Source organism: Artibeus jamaicensis, unplaced genomic scaffold (genome assembly GCF_021234435.1).
Source record: "Artibeus jamaicensis isolate MK-2021 breed Jamaican fruit bat unplaced genomic scaffold, CSHL_Jam_final contig_241, whole genome shotgun sequence".
Lineage (NCBI taxonomy): Eukaryota > Metazoa > Chordata > Mammalia > Chiroptera > Phyllostomidae > Artibeus > Artibeus jamaicensis.
Genome location: NW_026521509.1, coordinates 3,410,201 through 3,430,416, shown reverse-complemented (window position 1 = coordinate 3,430,416; position 20,216 = coordinate 3,410,201). Strand labels below are relative to the sequence as shown.

The 20,216-nt window shown below is 37.7% G+C and overlaps 1 protein-coding gene across 2 annotated transcripts in view; it reads left to right on the top strand.

Moving 5' to 3' along the window:
- The window catches only part of KLHL4 (kelch like family member 4), a 62,936-nt gene that overhangs the window by 28,222 nt on the left and 14,498 nt on the right, over positions 1-20,216 (top strand). For both annotated transcript variants that reach the window (XM_037148407.2, XM_037148406.2), the window contains 5 exons: positions 189-385; positions 3,478-3,690; positions 5,839-6,025; positions 12,379-12,603; positions 14,480-14,642. In XM_037148407.2, coding sequence (XP_037004302.2) covers positions 189-385; positions 3,478-3,690; positions 5,839-6,025; positions 12,379-12,603; positions 14,480-14,642 — 985 coding nt within the window. The remainder of the gene's footprint in view (positions 1-188; positions 386-3,477; positions 3,691-5,838; positions 6,026-12,378; positions 12,604-14,479; positions 14,643-20,216) is intronic.

Below are 20,216 nucleotides of genomic sequence, written 5' to 3'. Positions count from 1 at the left end.
CACTGTCACCAGCCATCTTACTAGCATTTATACAGACTCTCTCACATATGTTGTCTTTGAATGGCCATTACTGTACCCAAGAAAACACAGGTTCACTAATGACAGAAACTGTACATTTCAACTAACTAGCATATCTGTGTCTTACTTTATGGACATGTAATAATTCTCTACTTTTCCAAACCATCTAGGTGTCCTCCAACTGAAGGAAGATACAATTGAAAATTTGCTGGCTGCAGCCTGTCTCCTGCAGCTGACTCAAGTCATTGAAGTCTGCTCCAATTTTCTCATAAAGCAGCTCCATCCTTCAAACTGCTTAGGGATCCGATCATTCGGAGATGCCCAGGGTTGCACAGAGCTCCTAAGTGTGGCACATAAGTACACAATGGTAAAAGCAACTGATTCTAATCGATTTGCAATAATAGCATATGAACCCAATATCTAACTTACTGATTTGTTCTACTTATATGTGTGTATATATGTTTCTGTATGTGTGTATAAGCCTACATGTATATGTGCATGTATATATAAAATTTTTCCAAGTAAATATTAGAGCATTGGGATAAAATTTAAAAGCAATATATACTAACAAATTATGGGGCTTCTGGATGATACTGTAGTTCTATTTTTTAAATGTTTAGAATATCAATTAACAAATGACATGCACATAATAGACATTGGATTAAAACATTTGAGTGAGCTGTACCCAAGCAAGTTTCTCATTTTTGAAACTAAAAAGTTTTTTTTAATATCTTTAAACATCTTATCTATTTATTTTTAGAGAGAGGAGAGAGGAGGGAGGGAGAGAGGGAGAGAAGCATAAATGTGTGGTTGCCTCTTGTGCACCCCCTACTGGGGATCTGGCCTGCTAGCAAGCCAGAAACCTGACCTGACTGGGAATCTGACCATCGACCCTTTGGTTCACAGGCCAGCACTCAATCCACTGAGACATACCAGCCAGGGCTCATATGTGTTCTTTGTAAGTTGTATGGAATAGAACTGTTTAGTCAGACAAGTAACAGTGACGTGAACCATAGATCATCTGTAGTGAGGCAAGAAAAAGTAGAAAAAGGATATTAAATATAGCCTTATCATCAATGCTAATGAATTCCAGATGCAAAGAACAAAATCCACTTTTGAACCCCTAAAGCAGTTAACAGTTCAAAAGATGGATCTTTCTGTGAAACCCAATCAAAAGATAAATATTTCAAGCTTAGAAAATCGCTATAGTTATTTAAGATTCAATATTAAAATGCAAGTATGATATATAAAAGTGAACAGCAGAGAAAAACATGCTTCAAAATACCAAAATTAACATTAAAATTTTATATTTGAGATGTATATAAATAAAGATTATTTTTCTAGAGTTTTGTACATAGCTTAAAATTTCTGAGATTTCAATATTTGAATTCTCTAAAAATTTATTGTAAAAGTTCTTCCCTCTTCTTTCCATCCTTGGTCCCTGTTGAAAATTTGAAGTTTTGAACATATTCCTGAAACAATGCCATTATGTGGAGAATCACATTATAATGGATTGGAATTTTAACGTGTGCCATTTAATTATGCTATTTATATTACTATACCCTAAGCAAAATGCCATAGAATCTGTAACAGCAGCAGTTACATGGTTTAAACATTAATTCTACCATGAAAACTTCCTGTTAAATTACTTAAATTCTTGAACTAAGTATTAACAGTTTCCTCTCTGGTATCTTACTTTTGCAGACAAAACACATGCTGATAAACAGCCTGAATGTTTTTGTGGTTGTTGTTGCTCAAAATCAACTTCTCTTCCTTTTCCTATGATGTGACTGAAACTCAGTTTTAAAGCAGGATGTGCATCCCTCTTCTTTAGTTATTTTAGTATTTGTTATACATACAGTAAAATAGGTAAAGTTCTTGATCTAATGATGCTTTTGTAATACTGTATCGATAGTATAAAATACAGATCATCTTAGCAAGTTAATTATAGTTGTTTGAATTATAGATTATACAAAACAGACTACTTTCCTGTGGCAGATTCTGGCCTGCAGTATCCGTGTGTGTTGTGGCTGCTGGAGAACAAATTCACACAGGAGTCCTGTGGAGAAAAAGGGACGGCATGGCTACTCTCTGAGACAGAGAGACTGAGAGGGCCAGGGAGAGCCCAGTCCCTGCCTGGACAAGCTTTTATTGCTTCTCTGGGTACATTACATGGAGGGTAGTCCTCATTTACTATTCACAGGTTCACTGCAGGGGATTGCCTTTTACAGATAACAAAGAAAAGAATGTTGCTAAATTACTTCAAAGAGAAGGATGTTGCAGATCAAGGGGAAAAGTGGTTGAACTGGTTACACTCCATACTTGGGAGATTTAGCACAGACTTTAAGAAGTTGCAGTAAGCACTCCCTGCCTCAATTCAGGGTGAGGAAGTTTTAGCAAAAGCAAGTCTCATAGCAGTCTAGGTACAATGCAGGCCCGATTCCCCAGTGGAGAACCGATCTGTGGGCATGCTACTCACTCCCCACTGGTTTTCCACATGGAGGCTGAGCTACAATTCCATGCCATGTGAAGCAGTTCCCTCCACTCTCTGTAATGTGTGTGGACCTCACACAGAAATACCCTCACAGACACATCCACAGAATGTTTTGCCAAAAGTCAAGACATTCCCTAACTCAGTCAAGCTGATATATAACATTAACCACCATAATCATATAAGTAGTAGTCTGCATTGATAAAAAATTCAGCAAGTATGATACATTTATTTGATAAGTTTTACAACAATGTAAGCATAGATTTTTAAAAAAGCATACCAAAGGAAAGGTACAAAAAATACTCTTGAGCAGGTTCATGAAAGAAATTGTTTACCTTGAAATTAGGAAGAAAATAATTGTGAAGTAAAACAATTTAAAATTAAGCTGAAAGCTTAAGTAAATATTTCTGTATAATACTGGATATTGCAATGCCTTATTCTAGATAATTTTTCCCACTACATTTTTTATTTACATGAATTTACTAATTTTCAATAGTCTCATCAAGGAGCCTATAAGAAAGTCTATTGAAAATTCTAATTTCTGGCTATATTTAAATATGACCATTTCTTAACCTTCTCAAATGCATACTACAATTTGATTGGCTGTATGGGACTCACGTGAGCCACTGAGTAGGTTTCCACATGGGCTGATTCATGGGAAGAAATCAAAATATCAAATTCGTACCTGCTTCTTATGCATGAGAAAGAAAGGGATTTCCTGACACAGAATATCCTCTTGATTTAAAAATTAACCTAATTTTAACCATTTCACCTTTAGTGGCCACCACCAGTCAGCAGCCAGTAACATTGAGGCAAAACATACCATATTTTTAACAAGCACATTTTGCCCAAATTTTTCAGGGAAAAATAAGGATATGTATTATACATGGGTAAATTCTTTGATATACTCATGTTGTTAAGAAATTTCTAAAGTAACCAGGTTTCAGCAGATGACGTTTCTTTTCTAGGAACACTTCATCGAGGTAATAAAGAACCAAGAATTCCTCCTGCTTCCAGCTAATGAAATCTCCAAACTTCTGTGCAGTGACGATATTAATGTGCCTGATGAAGAAACCATTTTCCATGCTCTGATGCAGTGGGTGGGGCACGATGTCCAGGCTAGGCAGCAAGACCTCGCCATGCTGCTTTCTTACATCCGATTGCCCTTACTTCCTCCACAGGTATGGAAATTCCCCTGGGACGTGATTATAATTCAAACTATCACAACACATTAATTCATTCCTGAGTTTTCTCCATTTCTTTTATTCAGAGGATTTCTGGTAACTGAAGTGTACAGGATTTGTTTTGCAGAAGAATATATGCATCCTTCAATTAGCAATATTAATGATGGAGAGAGAGGAAACAGATGAAAAAACTGCAGATAGTCCCCAAGGGCAGCACATTCATTAGTTTCGGTTTCCTCTCACCAAACATCACATGTAACAAGTAGGAAAAATGAGTATGCTAACTTTGTCTTTCCCTGCCCCTTTCGTAGGCAAGGCAATAATAATCGGTGAAAGAGGAGACTCTAGAAGGGAGTTAGATTCTGGATAATAGCTACTAAGCTGGGTAATTAGCTATTGTGATTGAAAGAATACTATAATAGTTTTAGATGTACTAAAGCAGGGGTGCTCAACCTTTTAGTGTCTTTGGACCACACTGGAAGAAGAGCTTTCTTGGGCCACACAGTAAATACATTGTGACACGTCATCACAAAAACAGCTCATCATGTTCTAAGTCAATTTATGATTTTGTGTTGGGCCACATTTGGTCACCCCTGCCTACTAAAGCACCATTTCAATGGCATCCCCATCACAGATGCTGAAGGATTATAGTAAAAATGATTCTGAAAACAAACACCCTTAAATGAAATGCAGGATTGAGCCAACTCAGTGAATGTTACTGTGTAAAATTTAGTGAGGTTAGACTGCAGTCTGTTCAGCAGGGGTGTCCAACCCAAGGGCAAGACAATAGTAACATCAAGAAGAGAAACATTCAAGTCCATTTGTCATTTCAGAGCCAAGCTTCAAAAACTGTAGCAATTTTATGTATTTGTGTGAATGCATGTATACTTGGGAGATGGTCTATTTGATTTATCAGATTCTCTAAGGCAGTGCTGCTCAAGATGTGCTTGGGAACTTGTGAGGAACTCGATCTCTCTCTATCACAAAGCCAACAAGATAATTTCTAGGGGTGACACCAAGGAATCTCTGTTTCAGCAAGTTCTCCAGATGATTATAAGATATGCAAAATTTTAAGATGCACTGTTAGAAAAGATCAGGTACCTTTAACTTTGCAATGCCTGAAGTCTATACTGCATTCTTTCAGGAAAATTCTTAGTATGAACTTCTCTGACTTCACTGGAATGAGGGAAAATTTCCAGCCTAAACACACAGCCCACAGTGCTGTGAAGGCCCCTGAGTAGTGGTGGTGATGGCACACAAAATATAAACTTCCAAAACAATTTTAAAAGTGACCTTCAATAAATATTCTAGAAATTAAATATATTTTTAAATGGTCATAAATCTCTGAAGAATCTCTTTTGGGGGAAAACACACAACAACTAAATAATTCAATTTTCAGAAGTGTATGAATTAAGGAAGTGGCTGGGGTCTCACCAGCCAACTCAAAACAGTGATCCCTTGGAGGTGGCAGGTGGAGTGAGAACAGAGCTGGGGTGAACCCTCACAGAGCAAGAACCTCTGGTGAAGTTTCATGGGCCGAGACTAGCGCCTCCATTCTAACCAGTTGCTGGCTCTTTCTCCCTATGACACCGTGGACCCAACACTCAAAGAAATTAATCTAATTGACCTTTGACAAAGTTCCGAAACAAACCCTTAACTTGTCATCTCGTCTCAAGGAAAAGACTTGACCTAGTTTTTTCCCCATTCAATTACGTCTTATTGACTGCCGGGGAGTAATGGTTAGAAAGGATCACTCTTCTATTTATGCTGATATATTGGCATTACTAACACAAGTACTTTACTGATGTGCACAGATACATGCAAAGATGAAAAAAAAAAAAGACCTATTTTCAGAATACTTCCCAGAAGTGATTTGATGCCAAAGATGCAGCCTGTTATGGGTGATATTATTTTATTTTAACTGAGAATGTTGGTCCTATCTCCTCTAAATCACCAAAAACATGACTACTTCTCTAACTACATGCCATAGCTGAACATAAAATGTAACTAATAAGTTACAATATTACATAATAACCTTTCTACACTTCAATTTGCATGAATTTTCTCCAAAGTTATAAAAACGCAAATACATTTTTTCTGATGGTGAGCTCTTTGCTTCATACACTGTGTATCATTACTTTTCAGTTACTGGCAGATCTTGAAAATAGCTCCATGTTTACTGGTGATCTTGAATGTCAGAAGCTCCTGATAGAAGCTATGAAGTATCACCTCTTACCCGAGAGAAGACCCATGATGCAAAGCCCTCGGACCAAGCCCAGAAAATCAACTGTGGGGGCACTTTATGCTGTGGGAGGCATGGATTCTATGAAAGGTAATAGAATATTGGCACCTAACTCACTGCTGTCAACTTCCTGTTAGATGCTCAAATGCCAGTTAAGAAGAACCTTGAATTATTTTTTAAATTTTTTATTGATTATGCTGTTACAGTTGTTCTATTCCCCCCTTCATTCCCCTCCACCCTAACCCCCATCCTCACCATTACTCTCCCTTTAGTTTATGACCATGTGTCTCAAGTCCTTTAGATTCTATATTTCCCATAGTATTCTTGCCCCCCCATCTATTTTCTATCTACTGTCGATGCTACTTATTTTCTGTACCTTCTCCCCCATCTCCTCCTCCCACTCCCCTGTTGCTAACCCTCCTTGAGATCTTCATTTCTATGTTTCCACTCCTGATCTAGCTGTCCTTTTAGTTTGCTTTCGTTTTAGGTGTGGTTGTTAATAACTGTGAGTTTGCTGTCCTTTCACTGTTCATGTTTCTTTAACTTCTTTTTCTTAGATATGTCCCTTTAACATTTCATATAATAAGGGCTTGGTGATGATGAACTCCTTGAATTTGATCTTATCTGAGAAGCACTTTATCTGTCCTTCCATTCTAAATGAAAGTTTTGCTGGATAGAGCAATCTTGGTTGTAGGTCTTTGGATTTCATGACTTGGAATACCTCTTTCCAGCCCCTTCTCAGCTGTAAGGTCTCTTTTGAGAAATCTGCTGACAGTCTGATGGGGACTCCTTTGTAGGTGACTGTCCCCTTAGCTCTTGCTGCTTCTAGGATTCTCTCCTTCATTTTAATTTTGGCTAATGTAATTATGATGTGCCTTGGTGTGTTCCTTCTTGGGTCCAACTTCTTTGGGACTCTCTGAGCTTCCTGGATTTCCTGGAAGTCTATTTCCTTTGCCATATTGGGGAAATTCTCCTTTATTATTTGTTCAAATAAGTTTTCCACTGGTGGCTGTGCCTTTCCCCCTTCTGGTACCCCTTTAATTCGGATGTTGGAGCGTTTCAAGATGTCCTGGAGGTTCCTAAGACTCTCCTCATTTCTTTGAATTCTTGCTTCCTGACTCTTTTCTGTTTGGCCATTATTTGCTTTCTTCTGGTCCACTCCATTGATTTGAGTCCCAGTTTCCTTTTCATTGCTATTGGTGTCCTGTGCAATTCCATTCATTTCAATTAGTTTTGCCTTCATATATTTGTCTAATTTGTGGCTATAATCAACCAGTTCTGTGAGGATCCTGATGACCAGTGTTTTAAACTGTGCGTCTGAGAGTTTTGCTATTTCTTCATAGCTTAGATCTATGGGCTGTGGGGCTTTGAGATCTTGCGCCATTTTTTGGTCTGTTCTGGCCCTTTAAGTGTGAGAAGCGGTGCCTTAGACTCCCAGGTCGCTGGGTTGTGACGCTGTATGTGGGGGCATGGTCAAAGCGGGGAAATGGCGGCGCCTTGTACTGCCACTTGCAGCGGGGACCCGCCGGGCCCAGTCCAACTGCCCACTCCCTCGCCTGTCCACTCGCGCACAAATGGGCGACCACAGTCAACACGCAGCACCGCTTCCCCCGCTGTCTCCTCCACGGTCGCTCGCCTGGTGGCTCGCTCAGTGGCTCACTAGGTCCAACCCTGCGCCTGGATTCCGCGCGCCTGAGTCTGTCTGACCGAGCCCTCCTGTGCAACCCCACTTCACCAGCGGCAGGTTTCTCCCCTTACCGGTCAGGCTGAAGAATTTGTTGTTAACGGACTTCCGAAAAGTTCAATTTTCCGTGTTCTGGCTGTGATTTCTGTTGCTAATATTTAGTTGTCTCTAAACTTGGTTGTGTGAGAAGGCACCGCACATCCACCTATGCCTCCATCTTGGCGGAAGTCTCTCCAGAACCTTGAATTATTAATAACAAGGTCAGAAATGCAAACCTGGAATAAAGTAGTGGTTTTACATAAGAATTTTATCAAATGGAGTGGGGAACAGCTTCTGAAGCCAAAGTATCTACCCTGAACACTTTCTAGAACAAATGTTTCTATAGCTCTACCTTTTTTACACTATTTCTCAGTCTATAGTCCCATGTTGCCAAAACAATGAGGCAAGGAGTTTGTAATTAAGAGTTGACCATGTAGGAAATAAAACCAGTCCACTTTAAATTTGCCAAATTACACATATAAATGTCATTTGACACCAGTAGAGAATGATGCAAGAGTCAAAGTTTTGTTACGAAAACTGAATTTTGGGGGGTTTATACAACTGGAAATTGGAAACTATATAAGATATATGCCAATAATCATAAATCTATAAAACATGAGTTTATAAATGCAGTTATTTCTGAAGTACTAGAGTATCTTCACAGAACTAATGTTCTTCAGAAAATAACAAATGTAGTGAGGTCCTATAATTAATTTCAAGCCTAGAAACTTGATATGTTATTGCATTTTGTTGAACAGAATGAATAATAACAGCCGTTTAACATGTGTCTTATTTCATATTGACATTAGAAAAGGACTCAATATAACATGCAAGCATAGTTATTCTTAGTTTCTGATTTTTTTTTAAAAAAAGCTTAACCTGCAAAGTGAGAAATGGAACATTTTCTCTTTATCTGTTTGGTTTTTATATTTTTTGTTTTTGTTACTTTTACAGGTTCCTGTTTAAGTTAACATTGCATAGGTGAATGTGTTACAAAAATGATAATCAGACAGAAAAAGACAAATACTACATGGTTTCATTTATATGTGGAATGTAGACATAAAAACCAAACAAATGATCAAACAAAATAAAATGCACAGTAAAACAGAGACCGAACGGATAGTTACCAGAGAAGGAGTGGGTAGGGTGATAGGCAAAAAAGATAAAGGAGAATATAGTCTATGTATTATGAGAAGTTTACAGGGTGACAGATGATCACTAGAATTAGTGTGGCAATCACACTGTAAGGGAAAGAAAGGTCTAATCTCTATATCGTACACCTGAAACTAATATAACTAAAGTAATAGAGTATACCAACTATACTTAAATCTAAAACATACAGAGTAGTAAATATCAGCTCCTAGAAATGAGTGAAATGCATGCCTACATTCCTATGGCTCCATTACCATGGTTTGGCACGAAAATAAGTAGGGCTACCATTCTGAGATTGACTATCTAGTACAAAGAGACATAACAGGTCCATTGGAAGTTGCAGACAACTATGATAACAGTAAAAACTGCTGTTTTTGAGTATCTGATTCTTATTGGAATTTTGCAAGCATCATTTCTACTCCTCACAATCAAGTTAAAAGGTAGTTTTTATTACCCCAATTTTTTGGATGAAGACACTAAGGTTCTTTAAGGTTAGACAGCCTACTCAAGGACAAATATATAGAAATACTGGAAATGGAATTCCTACTCAAATTGTATATCCCTTTTTGCTATACTTCCACTATTTTAGAAGAAAGAGGAATGACAACAATAAAATTGTCCCCTCTCCTTACAGGTGTCAGTCTATTTAAAAATCAGGGTCATTAACAAAAAAGAAATAAAGAAAAGAAAAAAAAAACTAAGTATGGCAAAAACATTAAGGGGTTAGCATTTACTTATATTAATCAGTATTACACATTAAAAATGTACCAGTTCACAGTAATTCACAAAACTATAATTTATATTAAATGTCTTTTCGTACAGTGTCTTGTTTATTTATCTTTTTCTAAAGATACTTTCTAAACTTTCACCTTTTATATTTAGGAAATACAATACTTCCTTAGTCTTTAATTTCCTCTCTGACTTACACAATTGACTTAGAATCATTTGTTAAAAATAGATATCACACAAGTGGCTTTGGTTAACTATAACTTCTACAATGAATATTAAAATAATCATCAGAAAGTTGTATAAGTACAGAGTAAAAATTTAAAAATTGCCAAATGGTATATAGTATATAGTACATACAAGGTGTTCAGTAACGATTTGTTCATTAAAAGCAATGACTTCCAAGAGACCATATAACAAGGGACACATTAAAGTCTACTACAGTCCTTTTCAAGTTATTTTAAAAATAGACAGAGGAAAACACTAAATCAGATATATTTACAACTACAGGAACCATCCTGTTCCCAGAAATATTACAAAATTTGGTTGGTTTTGTTCCTTCTTGAATGAGTCATAAATGAGGGTTAGCTAGGAGCTCAGAAATGCATTGAGAAAAAATATTTGTAATGTTTTATGGCAGAAGCAGAATGTACACAGAAAAAATTATAAAACGGGTATTTAGGAGAAAGATTGGTTAAACAAATTTAGTGTTCCATTAAATATAAAGTTGTCATACTAAGCAAGCTACAGAATTTACATTTTGATTACTTGAAGCAATAGTGGAGGTGAGCAAGTAGGCCGAAGAATCTTCAGAATTCAAAATTCAGAATTACTAGTCACATATGCTCACAGATGCAAATAAGGTTTGTGGGGTAAATATATCTGCTATATGTAATCTAATGCCAAGACAAAAATTATCCTGGCACAAAGCAGACTTCTATAACTTCTCAGTTTAAAGCTTCTATATACGATGTCCTGCCTGATTTACCTCACTATTAATCTCGTGTCTATAATCTTAATAATTAGTGCAGCTTAGCCTTTTTTTCTAATTTAAATTGGGTCTTGGGCAATTTCCACAGATGAAAAGTTTGAAATAAAAAGTTAAAATAGGACCCTGGTTGGTGTAGCTCAGTGGATTGAGCACGGGCCTATGAAGCACTGGGTCACCAGTTTGATTCCCAATCAGGGCACATGCCTGGGTTGCAGGCCAGGTCCCCAGTAGGGAACACATAAAAGGCAACCCACACACTGATGTTTCTCCCCTGATCTTTCTCCTTCCTGTCCCCTCTTCTCTAAAAATAAATAAATAAAATATTTTTTAAGTTAAAATAGGAAGGAAAGGATAGGAAGACAGATTTAGGAAGATGAAAATGAGAATGTGGAACAATAGGAAAACACTCAGAGAAAACTGGTTGATAGAGAGAAAGAAGCTGTGAGTTTGTAGTTGTTCTCATGTTAACAGTATAATCTGGTGATATTTAGTGTGAAAAAGATACTCTTCTAGGTGGTGTTTTTGGACTTCTCACTGGTCTGTGTAGTCAACAGAGCAATTGCTGATCTGTAAGTCCGCCAAATATGTGTTATCAGTAAAAGATGCAGGGATTAAAGACAAAGAGCAAATCAGTAACTGTGTATTCATAAATTTTTATGGTAAAAATAAAACTCTTGAGACAGAAATACATAAAGTGCATTATTCATCATAAAATATTTAGAATTAGAGAAAAGAAACAAACCCTGTTTCCACTAGTGCAAAATACACAGAAAACCTCTCAGAAGATAGTATAGATAGAACATATACCCAGTTTATATTTTGTCTTAATATGACCCCATACCATACAATTATAGGCAGTAAATACGCTTCAGAAGGTAACTATATTTTCACTATAACCAATGGGTTGTGTTTTCTCCACAAATCTCCCATTAGAAGAACAAAATCGAAAAGTGTTTTTTTTAATTATTGTGGCTGACTTTGTAAAATTGGGATGAAATTATCTATACCTGTTACACTCTGTCTTAGGTACTCTATACATGTAAATAGTAATTTTTTATTTTCCATCCTAGTTTTTAGATAGAAACTTCCCTGCTGTGCAAAATCAACTTTTCCTAAAGAAGATAGCAGCAGCTACTTGTGAATGACTGGTAAAATGCATTGCCGACAAATGTGACAATGTATTATGAAGTAGTGACAATTTACTATGATAGCAGTGACAATATACTACAGCAGTAAACTTGGTATTCTAGTAATTGAGTAGAAAAGGAATGAAGGAGACACTACCTTTGAATTATATTTTTAATTCTCATAAATAATACATATTCTTAATTATAATCCTTTGTGTTGCCATCACAAAATATTGTGAATGAACAACAAAGGCCCATTTAAAAGCAACTTTTCTTCCTCTTTCTTCAGTCATTTCTATTTTAAGTCAACACCGAGATACACATACACCAAACTGAATAAAATGAAAAGGCATAAATTAATCTATTGAATAGCCATAGGTAATGAAAATCATAATGGATGGGTAGACAGTAATAGCTTTTAAGGGCATTTTCTTGTGTCAGATAGGATGTTTGACACCTGTATTAGTACCTCTAGTAGCCAAAGAAGCCATTATGAATGTATAAACCGTACATATTAAATAAACTATTTCTTTCTGAGTTTTCCGTTTGGATCTGGGAGTGGTAAAATATTACCCTCCCATTGCCTGCCAGGTTGGAGAATCACCTTAATTTTTATACCAATAACAGATTCCATGCTAAATTATAGGTATGCAAATAGGATGTAAATAATGCCAATTAATTTTATGAAATTGGTTTTTACCATTGTTCAATATTCCTCACACAGGTACCACTACGATTGAAAAATACGACCTCAGGACCAATAGCTGGCTACATATTGGCACCATGAGTAGCCGCAGGCTTCAGTTTGGAGTTGCAGTTATTGAAAATAAGCTCTATGTCGTGGGAGGAAGAGATGGTTTAAAAACTTTGAATACTGTAGAATGTTTTAATCCAGTTGGAAAAATCTGGACTGTGATGCCTCCCATGTCAACCCATAGACATGGCTTAGGTAAGAGATTGATGTTATAGGTCAGGGGTGTCAAACTCATTTTCACCGGGGGGACATCAGCCTCATGGTTGCCTTCAAAGGGCTGAATGTAATTTTAGTACTGTGTAAATGTAACTGCTCCTTAACTAGGGGCAAGGAGCTTAGTGCCACTGTGTAGAAACAAAGTGCTGGCCAGATTAAACAAGGTGGAGGGCCGGATTCGGCCTGCAGGCATTGTATTTGTCACCTGTGTTATATGGTATCTGAGAAATGTATAGTTAATAGAGCTATTGAAAAATTAAATTCAGCCCTGGCTGATGTGGCTCAGTGAATTGAGCACTGGCCTACGAACCAAAGGGCCACTGGTTCGATTCCCAGTCAGGGCACATGCCTGGGTTGTGGGCCAGGTCCCCAGTAGGGGGCACATGAGAGGCAACCACCCACTGATGTTTCTCTCTTCCTTCCCCTCTCTTTAAATATAAGTAAATAAAATCTTTTAAAAAATGTATACCAAAGAAACCACTTTGGTTGAGCAGAGCTCTGAGTTACAGTGTAAGGAGGAGGTTCCAAAGAACTTTAAGAAAGATGGGGTATGGAACAGTGGGTAAATTTGATATCTCCTCGATATCTTTCAGGTTACTTCTGTGTTGTTCATGCTATTCTTCATACGTTTTTAATATCATAGTTCTTTAAAACAGAATAATTACCCTATTTTGAGGATTAAGTATTATACTGCTAAAAAGTAACCTATCCAGGTCTGGTATCCTTTGTCTCAAATTATGGGATAAATGATTTATGTGAAGTGGTAAATGGCAGACTATATTAACTATACCTTCAGCTCCCTTGTGTCAGTCATTCCTAGACACAGACTAGAAAGTTATCTCCCAGAGAAATCAGAGCAAGTTTTCAAACAAATTGAAAATTTTTTCAATTTGTTTTTGGCAGAAAGCAAATTAAAAAATTTGTGTTCAAATTGTTTTGGCAGAAAACAAATTTTGTTTTTTGGCAGAAAACAAATTTTTCAATTTGTTTTTGTTTTTCGAGCAAATTGATATTACTAGAGAGGTTGGGTAGGTGATGAGGATATGCCTGAGAGGCTCACCAAGATGCAGAAGAGGGTGGAGGAAAAATTCCATGCATTCCTGGAGCAGATGACAAACAGAAAGGGGATATTTATAGTCTCTAATAGAACAAATGTGTAATGACTCAAAAACCCTGTCTATTTAGTTATCTCATGAGAACCTTTTTTATCATTATAATAAAGAGCAGAGATTAAAAAGGCCTACCACAGTTAGCCGACTAAGATTTATCTAAGAGTCCATGTTGTAGCTCATCTTCCTCTTACATTCAAAAATGCCATTGAAATGACTCCAGAAAAACACTGGCTTCCCTTTTTCTATTACATCCCCTGAAAATCTGTGTTTAACTACCTCCTTTAACTTCAATTTTACAAAAATGATATCCTCCTGTAATAATGGTAACTATACCTGAAAATTTCCTAGGGATAAAAGACTTGTATTTACTTTCATATCAAGATCAGTAAATTATCCATGAGTATACAAAATCATTTAATTAAAAAGAAAGAAAACAGTCCTGGCTGGTGTGGCTCCATGGATTTAGTGCCGGCCTGAGAACCAAAGGGTCACTGGTTCGATTCCCAGTCAGGGCAAATGCCTGGGTTGCAGGCTAGGTCCCCAGTAGGGAGTGCAAGAGAGGCAGCCAAACATTGAAGTTTCTTTCTTTCTCTTGCTCCATCCCTTCCCTTCTCTAAAAATAAATAAAATCTTTTTAAAAAAGCAAAAACCGATTCTTAAGCACTTAGTTGCTTGCATAATGAAAGAATAGCCATTATATGTGTCGTACTATGTGCGCCCTCATGCTGTTTTTTACCATTTAGGTGTAGCCACACTGGAAGGACCAATGTATGCTGTTGGTGGTCATGATGGATGGAGCTACCTAAACACTGTAGAAAGATGGGATCCTGAAGGCCGTCAGTGGAATTATGTAGCCAGTATGTCAACTCCTAGGAGCACAGTGGGTGTTGTTGCATTAAACAACAAGTGAGTAAACCAACACATGTGTGGACTTGGCTCCTAGCTCATGTGCTACAGCACTTAAGTGATGTGACCCATCAATCAGTAAGCATTCCCAGTGACCACAATATCCTCGGTATCAATAAGGCCTTTGTGTGAATCCTCCCTTTGTTATGATGGAAATACTGGCTTGGCCAGAAAGTCTGTTACACTTTTTCTATATGATAGCACTAGTAGTGCTTAGTTGTGTTTAACTTCACTTGAAAATATTTTGTTAGATTGTATTGTGACAGCTATCATATCAGCAGGCATTTAAAAACTTACCAAATTGGTGGATTTTTGTGCAGTCATTTTAATATTGAAGATGGAAGAAGATATGCAACATTTTTGGCATATTATGCTTTACTACTTCAAGAAAGGGAAAAATGCAAGTGAAACCCAGAAAAAGATTTGTGCAGTGTATGAAGATGTGACTGATCAAATGAATCAGAAGTGATTTGCCAAGTTTCATGTTACTATTGACATTTTGGCTAAATACTTCTCTGCTCTGGGGCTGTCTTATGCTTTGTAAAGTGTTTGGCAGCACCCCTGGCCTCTACCCACTAAAAGCCAATAGCAGGAGAGAGCCAACATACGCAAAATATCCAAATCAATAAAGTTATTGGTGAAAATGGAAAATGTGTCTTTTATCTTATGGAAAAAAACACAGATTTTTGGCCAACCCAATACTTATCTGAAATGAACATTGAATTAATTATTCCATAGTCCTGTGCTATTCAGGTGTGGTCCTGCAACTAGGAGCATCAGTATTACCTCAGATCTATATAGAAAAGCTGAATCCTACACCTACTGAATCAGAATGGGCATTTCAACAAGGTCTTCGAGTGATCTGCATGCAGATTAAATTTGAGAAGCACTTCTGGCTTCTAACCACTCTCAGTGTTCCCCTCAAGAAGCTTCCACTTATTACTTACTTAACGTATTCTTTTTTTTTTTTAAATAGTGATTATATTTTATTATTTTATTTTTTAATTTATTTTTTAAAATTGATTATGCTGTTACAGTTGTTCTATTCCCCCCTTCATTCCCCTCCACCCTGCCCTCCCTCCCCTCCATTACCCCCCTTTAGTTTATGTCCATGTGTCTCAAGTCCTTTAGGTTCTATATTTCCCATGCTATTCTTGCCCCCTCCCATCTATTTTCTATCTACTGTCTATGCTACTTATTTTCTGTACCTTCTCCCCCTTCTCCTCCTCCCACTCCCCTGTTGCTAACCCTCCTTGAGATCTTCATTTCTATGTTTCCACTCCTGATCTAGCTGTCCTTTTAGTTTGCTTTCATTTTAGGTGTGGTTGTTAATAACTGTGAGTTTGTTGTTCTTTCACTGTTCATGTTTCTTTAACTTCTTTTTTCTTAGATAAGTCCCTTTAACATTTCATATAATAAGGGCTTGGTGATGATGAACTCCTTGAATTTGATCTTATCTGAGAAGCACCTTATCTGTCCTTCCATTCTAAATGAAAGTTTTGCTGGATAGAGCAATCTTGGTTGTAGGTCTTTAGATTTCATGACTTGGAATATTTCTTTCCAGCCCCTTCTTGCCTGTAAGGTCTCTTTTGAGAAATCTGCTGACAGTCTGATGGGGACTCCTTTGTAGGTGATTGTCCCCTTAGCTCTTGCTGCTTCTAGGATTCTCTCCTTCATTTTAATTTTGGCTAATGTAATTATGATGTGCCTTGGTGTGTTTCTTCTTGAGTCCAACTTTTTTGGTACTCTCTGAGCTTCTTGGATTTCTTGGAAGTCTATTTCCTTTGCCAGATTGGGGAAATTTTCTTTTATTATTTGTTCAAATAAGTTTTCCACTGGTAGCTGTGCCTTTCCCCCTTCTGGTACCCCTATAATTCGGATGTTGGAGCGTTTCAAGATGTCCTGGAGGTTCCTAAGACTCTCCTCATTTCTTTGAATTCTTGCTCCTTGACTCTTTTCTGTTTGGCCATTATTTGCTTTCTTCTGGTCCACTCCATTGATTTGAGTCCCAGTTTCCTTTTCATCGCTATGGGTTTCCTGTGGAATTCCATTCATTTCCATTAGTTTCGCCTTCATGTATTTGTCTAATTTGTTGGTATAATCAACCAGTTCTGTGAGGATCCTGATGACCAGTGTTTTAAACTGTGCATCTGAGAGTTTTGCTATTTCTTTGTCGCTTAGATTTATCTCTGGGGCTTTGAGGTCTTCCTGCGGCATTTTTGGTCTGTTCTGGCCCTTTAAGCGGGAGAAGCGGTGCCTTGGACTCCCAGGTCGCTGGGTTGTGACGCTGTATGTGGAGGCGCAGTCAGAGCGGGGAAATGGCGGCGCCCTCAGCCGCCACGGCCGGTCCAACTGCCCACTCCCTCACCTGTCCGCTCTCCCGCAGATAGGCGACCGAAGTCAACACGCAGCACCGCCTCCCCACCGTCCTCTCTGCAGTCGCTCACCTGGTGGGTTGCTCGGTCACTCACTAGGTCCAATCCTGCTTTTGGAAACTGTGCCTCTGGATTCACGCGTCTGGATTCCACGCCTGGGTCCGTCCGACCGGAGTCCTCCTGTGCAACCCCTCACGAGACGCCGGTTTCGCCCCTTACCGGTCGGGCTGAAGAATTTGTTGTTAACGGACTTCCGAAAAGTTCAATTTTCCGTGTTCTGGTTGTGTTTTCTGATGCTAATATTTAGTTGTCCCTAAACTTGGTTGTGTGAGAAGGCACGGCACATCCACTTATACCTCCATCTTGTCAGAAGTCCTACTTAACTTATTCTTGACTTACCAAAACTTTGGCCTGTCTTTGTAATAGGGTACATTTTAGTTTTGGTTCTTTACCACATACTCTGTTGAGTATTTAGAGTCCCCAACTCAAGGATGATATCTAGTCCCATAATTCTGGATCTTTCCCTCTTCCTGATCACTTCCCTATAAGAGAAAGCTAAGATCTTTTTTTAAATTAATTTTATTTCGTTATTTTTCAAGTACAGTTTTTTTGTCTATTTCTCCCATCCCAGCCTCCCCCGCCCCTTGCTCCCCAACTCCCTCCCATTTTCACCCCCCTTAGTTCTCATCCCTGTGTCCTTCCTATTTGTTCCTCCAAATCCCTCCACCTTTTTTCCCTTAACTTCCATTCCCTCTCCCCTCTGGTCACTGTCCCCTTGTTCTCTATTTCAGTGTCTTTAATTTTTTTTTCTGCTTACTTGTTTGTTTTGTTGTTTAGCTTCCTGTTAAAGGTGAGATCATATGGTATTTGTCTTTCAGCACCTGGCCTATTTCACTCAGCATAATGCTTTCCAGTTCCATCCATGTTGTTGCAAAAGGTAGTAGATCCTTCTTTCTCTCTGCAGCATAGAATTCCATTGTGTGCATGTACCACAATTTTTTGATCCATTCATTTACTGATGGGCACCTAGGTTGCTTCTAACTCTTGGCTATTGTAAATTGTGCTGCTATGAACATTGTGGTGAATAGGTTCTTTGATATTGATGTTTTAGGATTCTTAGGATATAATCCTAGCAGTGGAATTGCTGTGTCAAAAGGCAGGTGGATTTTAATTTTTCTGAGAAAATTCCATACTGTTTTCCATAATGGTTGTACCAGTCTGCAATCCCACCAACAGTGAACTAAGGACCCCTTTTCCCACAACCTCTCCAACATTTGTTGTTTGTTGCTTTGTTTATGATAGCCATCCTGACTGGTGTAAAGTGGTATCTCATTGTGGTTTTAATTTGCGTCTCTCTGATAGCTAACGATATTGAGCATCTCTTCATGTGTCTCTGAATGTTCTGCATGTCCTCCTTGGAGAAGTGTTTGTTCAAGTCCTTTTCCCATTTTTTAATTGGGTTGGGTGTCTTCTTAGAGTGGAGTCATGTGAGTTCTTTGTATATTTTGGAGATTAAACCTTTGTCTGAGGTATCATTGGCAAATATGTTTTTCCATACAGTTGGTTGTCTTGTTAATTTAATAGTGTTTTCTTTAGCCACGCAGAAGCTTTTTATTTTGATGAGATCCCATTTGTTTATTCTTTCCTTTGTATTCCTTGCTCTAGGGGACATATCAGTAAAAAAGTTGCTGCGTGAAATGTCTGAGATTTTCTTGCCGATATTCTCCACTAGGACTTTAATGGTGTCACAGCTTACATTTAAGTCTTTTATCCATCTTGAATTTATTTTTGTGTATGGTGTAAGTTGGTACTCAAGTTTCATTTTTTTGCACGTAGCTGTCAAGTTCTCCCAACACCATTTGTTGAAGAGGCTATCCTTACTCCATTTTATGTTACTGCCCCTTTGTCGAATATTAATTGACTGTAGAGAGTTGGGTTGATTTCTGGGCTCTCTGTTCTGTTCCATTAGTCTATGTGCCTGTTTTTATGCCAGTGCCAGGCTGTTTTGATTACAGTGGCCTTGCAATACAGTTTGATATCAGGTATTGTGATTCCTCCTACTTTGTTCTTCTTTCTCAAAATGCAGCTGCTATCTGGGCTTGTTTATGGTTCCATATAAATTTTTGAAGTGTTTGTTCTATGTCTGTGAAATATGCTATTGGTACTTTAATAGGTAGTGCATTGAATGTGTATATTGCTTTGGGTAGTATGGACATTTTGATGATGTTAATTCTTCTAATCCATGAACAAGGTATATGTTTCCGTTTGTTTGTGTCTTTCTTGATTTCTTTCTTCAGGGCTTAGTAGTTTTCTGCATACAGGTTTTTTACCTCCTTAGTTAGGTTTATTCCCAGATATTTTATTTTTCTTTCTGCTATATTGAATGGGATTTTTTCCCTTGATTTCTGCTTTTGCTGATTCATTGTTTGTATACAAAAATGCCTTTGATTTCTGGATATTGACTTTGTAACCAGCTGGTTTGCCAAATTCATTAATAAGTTCGAGCAGTTTTGGGGTAGTCTATAGGATTTTCCATGTACACTATCATGTCATCTGCAAACAGTGACAATTTTGCTTCCTCCTTTCCTATTTGGATGCCTTTTATTTCCTTTTCTTTCCTGATCGCTGTGGCTAAAACTTCCAATACTATATTGAATAGAAGTGGTGAAAGTGGACATCCTTGTCTTGTTCCTGATCTTAGTGGAAAAGCTTTTAGTTTTTTCCCATTCAGTATGATATTGGCTGTAGGTCTCTCATATATGGCCTTTATTATTTCGAGAAATGCTCCCTGTATTCCCACTTTGCTGAGTGTTTTTATCATAAATGGGTGTTGTACCTTATCCAAAGCTTTTTCCACATCTATTGATATGATCATGTGATTTTTGTCTTTGCTTTTGTTTATATGATGTATTACATTTACTGATTTGCGAATATTGAACCATCCTTGCATACCTGGGATGAATCCCACTTGGTCATGGTGTATGATCTTTTTGATACATTGTTGGATGCGATTTGCCAATATTTTGTTGAGGATTTTAGCATCTATGTTCATTAGTGATATTGGCCTGAAGTTTTCTTTTTTGTGTCTCTATCTGGTTTTGGAATTAAGATGATGCTGGCTTCATAAAAAGAATTTGGGAGTTTTCCATCCTTCTGGATTTTTTTGAAATAGTCTGTGGAGAATAGGGGTTAGCTCTTC